The following is a 6506-nucleotide window of genomic DNA, read 5'->3' on the forward strand; positions in this document are numbered from 1 at the left end:
ATCATCTATATGATCATCAATCACACATCATACTAGTCTTATTATGTCATCATTCTCATAATGACACAAAGTGTTTATTTCGTCAAATTTAAAAAGTTTAATGTTTATTTAATAAAATAAAAAGTTAAGTGTTTTTTTTTTTTGTCAAAATTGTAAAGTTCAATGTTTTTTTTGGGATTTTCCCTTATTTTTTCCACTTTTTAAAGGGGTGCAACATGAGGACTTCCCATGAGGTCACCCTTATCATTATTTGTTAATTGATTTTGTGTCTTTAATTTCTCTCAATTATCTTCATAATTATTTTCAATCAATATGTAGATTTGTTTTCTCATTTTAATATAAGATTCTTTGACAAACATCTTAATCAAATGCAACAAATGATAAAAAATCCCCTTGTGAAATCACTTTTTGGTGCTTATTTCAACTTTTTATTACCTAAAATCTCATCATCAGCACAATCCTCATAAGAATTTTTTTTTTGCAATTCTTCATATGTTTCAACATTGCACTAATCTATATACCTGATTTGGTTACACATATAATCAATGCACCACAATAGTTGCATATAGTTTTTTGCCTTCGTTAGTTTTCTTGAAATGATTTCATACCTCAAATTTAGGTTTTGGTATCTGGATATCATTACTAGTAGGATCCTCTACTTGGATAGCTATCATTTCAGTTTCAATATTTTGTTCTATTGACATATGAAACAACAAAGATTTAAAACATGAAATTAGAAATTGAAGCAACTTTTAACATGTTATAAACATCTATTCATTAAAACAATACTAAACACACAAAAAAAAATATGTAGAGAAATCTAGAAAAATAGAAATCACAAAATATGTAACGAATCGAGCCTAACCACACAAAACGTGTATTGAATCAAGCGTAAACACACACAAACTGGAAGTAATAAAAAATCTTTAGTGAATCAAGCCTCTAAAATCCTAAGTTGCTAACAACTCAAACTTCAACCATACAGAATCTGCAATGAAATTGAAACCGAAAATTTCTAACACCAAAACCCAAACCAAATGACTAGAAAACAAACTACAACCTTATAGATTAAAATAAAATAATCTAGGGATGAGAAATCAAAATGAAAAATCAAACAGAAAATCTATAAATAAACGTCCTTATATGTGGTAGACTCGATATATGACCAACAAAGGGATAAAGATGAATGTTGGATTGTAATGGCGACGATGATAAGGGGGCGATAAGTAACGGCGATAGGAAGTGATAAATCGAAGAAGACCAAAGATTTTGGAAAAAAAAAGGTGAAGAAGAAAGATATGTAATCATAAAAAAGTAAACAATAAAAAGTAATATTAACCTGAAAGTAAAAATGGCATATTGGTAAATAATGAGAATTATATGTTTGTTGCAAAAATGAATAATAAATAAGGGTATAATGGTTTTTAAAACAGTTATACGGGTATCTGTATATATCCGTTGGCGATATTTTTAATACCCGAATTTAAACTCCTCGTGGATATTTACATATTATTATCCATCCCGAATCTGTTTCTAATTAGATATTCGAAACCCAATATCTCTGGTACCCGAAAATCAGATAATTTTTGCCAACCCTAAAGAAAAGTAATTGTTAGGATTTTTTTTAACAGTTTTAGGGTTGGTGCGTCTTGGGAGGCTAAAAGGATCAGGGAATCTTTGTACCCCAGTTCACATGACATATCTCGGATCCATGAATACAGTATTTATTATATTTATAACGACGAGATATTATTTAAAAGATATTTTAAAATGTTTACCAATTTTCAAGAGAACGAAAGAAAATCTATGAAAACTGATTGTTTATGTGTATATATATACACCGACTGTAGTTTTCTATCGAGCGTTTTGCTATGAGTGAAATTATAATTTCATACTACATGCATATATATATATATATATACACACACATATATACATGTGAAGTAGACTGATAATGGAGGCGTATAACTGCTCTTTTTGTTTCTGTTACATGGTTCAGCCATTTGTTTATTACGAAACCAAAGATTCTTTCAATGTGTTATAGGAGGTGACATAATGCCACGTAGCCTCGTGGACCTTCCCGCCACCAATATGAAAAAGCGACAAGGGCTATGTAGAAATTTCTCATCTTGTTGATTTATTTTAGTTGAATACATTTTTATAATAATACACAATATATAATAATGTAATTATTTTTAATTTTTTTTTCAATTGTGATGCAGTGCGTACGTTAGTTATACTTAACAATACATAAATTGATTATGTATAACTTGTATATTATTATGCCCTTGGCATATTAATAAATATTACGCCATATTTTTATTGATATATTCGTAGGTAGGCCGTTCACTTATTCAAAATATTTTAAAAATTATAATTAGTATATCAATATAGGAAAAACTAGCAAGTGGGGACTTTTTTTCCCAATAAATAAAGGCGAAAGAGGGGGTGGTTGGTTTCACGAGTTACGTTGGCTCGTTCTTGTCTTTTGGCCACAAGACGTTGCGATTCCCTTCCACCTGACCCTCCCTCGCTTTGTCGCCACTCTCCCTTTGTATTTTTTTTTCCTGTTCCATTTTATTTTTTTATATGTTTGGTCGGGTCTTATTTTCTCATTTGAATCACGATATCATTAATTTATGATGCATTGCATGTAAAAATCATGTGATAAGATATATGCTTTGGTTCAACTCCCGGGGTGGTCAATGTTAAATAGATGAATATGGTGTTCTTTGGATTCTATCTATCGCCTTGAATATTGACAAATGTTGCTGAATAATTTTGTTTTATTTTTTATTCCACCAATTCCAAAGATTAATCCTATTAAGAAAAGATATATTAATATGATGCAACTTCGAGTTTTAAATTTATAATTCAGTTCACGTCCGAGCATGGATCATCGTGGGACCGAACACAAAAAATGATTGATAGACCAAAACTCGATTGAGACTAAATCGATGTACAGACAAATATGATGGGTGTGTGAAGTGTGTACGGAGTGATATGAGAATGAGTACCAGATAAAACAAAGTAACACCAATGGATGAAATCTGCGGTTCAGAATTCGTTATCGAGTAAATGGATATTCGCTAAACATATAAGATCTACAAAAATCAGTTTGTATTCGGGGATTTAAAACAACGATACCAAAGAATGCATCTCCCAATGTCAAACACACTATTTGTGATACAACCCGCTTTTCGATACGATCGATCGAACACTAGATGCATGAAGAACTCTATCATGATCCCTAGATCGGTTAATCCATTTTCTAATGCGATTAAACAATTCATATGACGAACTATTTTCGAACTAAAACTCATGTCTCTATGCAATTCAAATTCTAAGATTATTGACCGAGCGGTCAGCAAACATCAATACAATCATGCACAAATTGGCAAACTGAAACAAAAGAAATATCATAGATAAGGAATAGGTCGAAATACATCTAGATACAACGACTCTCTAATTCATAGAAGTGGATCTACTCACGGTTCATGGATAAATACAGAGAAAGACAAAAAACGAAGAGAGAAAGGGAAGAAGAGAAACTCATGTGCGATATCGGTTGCAATCTTTGAGTTTCGACTTTAAATCTTCATTCTTCCTCATTCCGAAACTCGATTCACCTATTCTCTTCGCTTTTCGGCTCCGTAGACGCTCTCTAGCCCTTTAGGGGCATATCCTCTCCTGTGGAGGTGTCTCCCCCTAAAATTGATATCTCTTATAGTTTTTAAATGAATTAAGATGAGTTTTTGAAATACTAGATCGGTTCGGTTTGGTATTAGGGTTTAAAATTGATATCACTTGGGTAAGGATGCGCACAAGATGAGTCCGATGAAGAACGAGGATGAATGTGAGTGGGAGGTGTGTACATTGGGTTGTATAAGTAACATATACAGGGTTTTAGAAGCACGGACGACTGACGAGTACGATGACCACATCCAAGCAAGGTCAGCCAGTATAGACGACTGAAATGATCTTCAAATTAAGTTGGAGTATCATGAGCGGTCTCGAGTCCTGAAGATATCGAGATGATAGGATTTCTGATGCACTATGTTAGAAGTTCGTGAAGAATGAGAGAGACCCTTTTCCCAAAGAATAGAAACTGATTTTCGTAGAACACCGCGTCTCTCGAGTGAAAATCTAATTAGCCTCGATATCACAAGCACATCACACCTTCTTATCTTCTAGACTTTGAATAAAGCAATTATATAACAATGTAACACGAGAGAATTTGTGTACAATAGTAAGAAAATACCTTTCTCCATGTGCAGTCGCAAATAGGATATCACCCATCCATCACCATGAATGAGTGCAAACAAGCTCCTACTTTATTAAAACTATCAAGAGAATACATAGCGATAAACTAGCAAAATCCAAAACATCCGATAAAATGCAAAAAAAAAAAAACACACACACATTGTTTCAAGGATGTCCAAGTCTACCATAAGTTATGCTTACAAAGAATTTTAAAAAATTAAATATACACCGAATTTTATTCGTAGGTTTGGAAATTTTTGTTTGAAAGGTTTTTTTAAATTGACTATTCAAAAATATTTATATATATATATATATTTTTTAATTTGAGAATCGATAACACATTCGTGTATTTATATAAAATTTTTAAGAGTTCTAAATTATGGATTTGATCTCGTCACGATTTCTATTGTATTTAGACTATATACCAAAATATATGAAAGGGTTAAAATCTCTGCGTACAAAAGAAAAGGGCAGGAAAATTAAGAGATGGATAGAATTCATAGCCCCTTGGAGCCAGGAAGGTCGATCCATTGGAGCTGAACCTCGACTTCACCGCACTCGACATGTCGCAATCTGAGAAAGAGATCTTGAACGAGTTTGCCGTCGGACCAAGTGATGTGTGATTCGTCGGCCAGACAGTTGTGTCGGGAGGGGGTGATCCTCGTAATGATGGTTCCGCTCGGCAGGTCTTCTAGTTGCATCCTCAGCGCTTCTACGTACGACTTTATCTCGAACTCTGCATCCCCCATCTTGTCGTCCTTGCTGAATGTGTCATGGTCGTACACCGTCTGATCGATTCAAAGCTCAATATTATGTTTTCATATATATATATACCATATTTGGAGAAAGATATCCCGAAGAGAATGTTCGTCTCTTATGATTTGGGTATTCATGATTCCTGGATATAATCATTGCCGTAAGAGTTTTCGGGGATTTAAACCATCTCGGATTTAATTTGTGAAATCAAATATGATAATGCAACTTATAATATGCCATATTCATATCATATATATATGAGTTTGATATAGAAATTAAAAAAAAAAATACATGGAAGGAGGAGCTTACGAGAAGGACTTCAACCAAAAAACAAAAAGAAAACTTACGAGAAGGACGTTGAGATTGGGATCCGTAACAGAGAGGGTAAGATCTTCATTCCATTCAGGGTTGACATCCTTGTAAACCACTCGGGTCTTTAATTTCTGCATTCAAAACCTACGTACGAATCAATAAACGTGCATGGCCATGCATGCATGCACATGCATATATACATATACATATATATATATATGTATATATATATATATATATATATATATATCACCTGACGCCCCATCTTGACGACGACGTAAGGGTCACTGCTACGGACGTCACGGACGGCGAGATTGACGCCGCGGATAACTCTGATCCTTAAGAGTCCCAACAGGCTATCCATCAGCGACGTTGTCCTCTCCGGACATGTTGGATACTGTCGCTCCGTCTCCGTCATCATTCTTCTTCCTCTTCAGATCAAACTCACAATGAACAATAATATTAATAAGCCATTATTTGTTAATTACGTCACTGAAACTCAACGGAAAAACTCCCCTTTTCCTAATTCCCGTTCCGTTACGTTTTAGAAAAAGAAAGTAACAGGTCCGCCTCTTCGTTTTTTTTTCTTTTGTTCTTTTTTTGACCCATGTTTTAAGGGAGGCACTTATTATCTGGCGTGCGGTAATGTGACCGGGTATTCCGGTTCCCGGTTTTTAAGATGGTAAATTAGTTGTCTTTTTGTAGGAAACAAATGTTGCCCACCAATATTTTTTTTATTACGTTTTTCGGCCCATTCTAGTACCTTTTATTCTAAACTTATATCTTGTCAAGCTATATATCTATTTGGCTATATGAATCACATTAAATTTTATTACACAAATCACCAAATGTTAATTTTTTTGCTAGATATTTTCCATAATAAAATCTGAGTTGGGTAAGTGGATATATCTAAAATTAAAATCCACCGTTTTTTAAAATTTAATTGCTCTACGAAATATTAAAATATAATTAACATTAAAAAAGAGCATTTTGGTGCATAAAATACCTCAATCTGAAGTTATGGTCCGTCGAGGCCCAATGGGCCGCTATATTGCCCCTCAAAGAGAGACGCGGTCTCGCGCGCGCGCGCATATATATATATATATATATATATATATATATATATATATGCTGTACCTCGTGTCCTTTTCCCGCCATTTCCCAGTGGGAGATAT

The 6506-nt window shown here is 33.8% G+C and overlaps 1 protein-coding gene across 1 annotated transcript; it reads right to left on the reverse strand.

The window, feature by feature from the left end:
* Positions 1 to 4652: 4652 nt before the first annotated feature.
* LOC104809627 (protein C2-DOMAIN ABA-RELATED 4-like) lies at positions 4653 to 5898 on the reverse strand. The gene is made up of 3 exons (XM_010535668.1): positions 5585 to 5898; positions 5367 to 5462; positions 4653 to 5051 (listed from the first exon to the last, which is right to left on the reverse strand). The coding sequence occupies exons 1-3, from the start codon at positions 5750 to 5752 to the stop codon at positions 4761 to 4763; spliced, it is 555 nt and encodes a 184-aa protein (XP_010533970.1). The 5' UTR covers positions 5753 to 5898; the 3' UTR covers positions 4653 to 4760.
* Between the last annotated feature and the right edge of the window lie 608 nt (positions 5899 to 6506).

Source organism: Tarenaya hassleriana, unplaced genomic scaffold, assembly GCF_000463585.1.
Source record: "Tarenaya hassleriana unplaced genomic scaffold, ASM46358v1 Cleome16, whole genome shotgun sequence".
Taxonomy (NCBI): Eukaryota; Viridiplantae; Streptophyta; class Magnoliopsida; order Brassicales; family Cleomaceae; genus Tarenaya; species Tarenaya hassleriana.

Bases quoted from the DNA above. Each gene is read 5' to 3' on its own strand.
- LOC104809627 (XM_010535668.1), bottom strand. From the start codon at position 5,752: ATGATGACGGAGACGGAGCGACAGTATCCAACATGTCCGGAGAGGACA. The intron at 5,463-5,584 runs GTGATATATATA...TTTTGAATGCAG, and splicing joins TCGTCAAGATGGGGCGTCAG to AAATTAAAGACCCGAGTGGT. The intron at 5,052-5,366 runs GTAAGTTTTCTT...TGAATCGATCAG, and splicing joins CCAATCTCAACGTCCTTCTC to ACGGTGTACGACCATGACAC.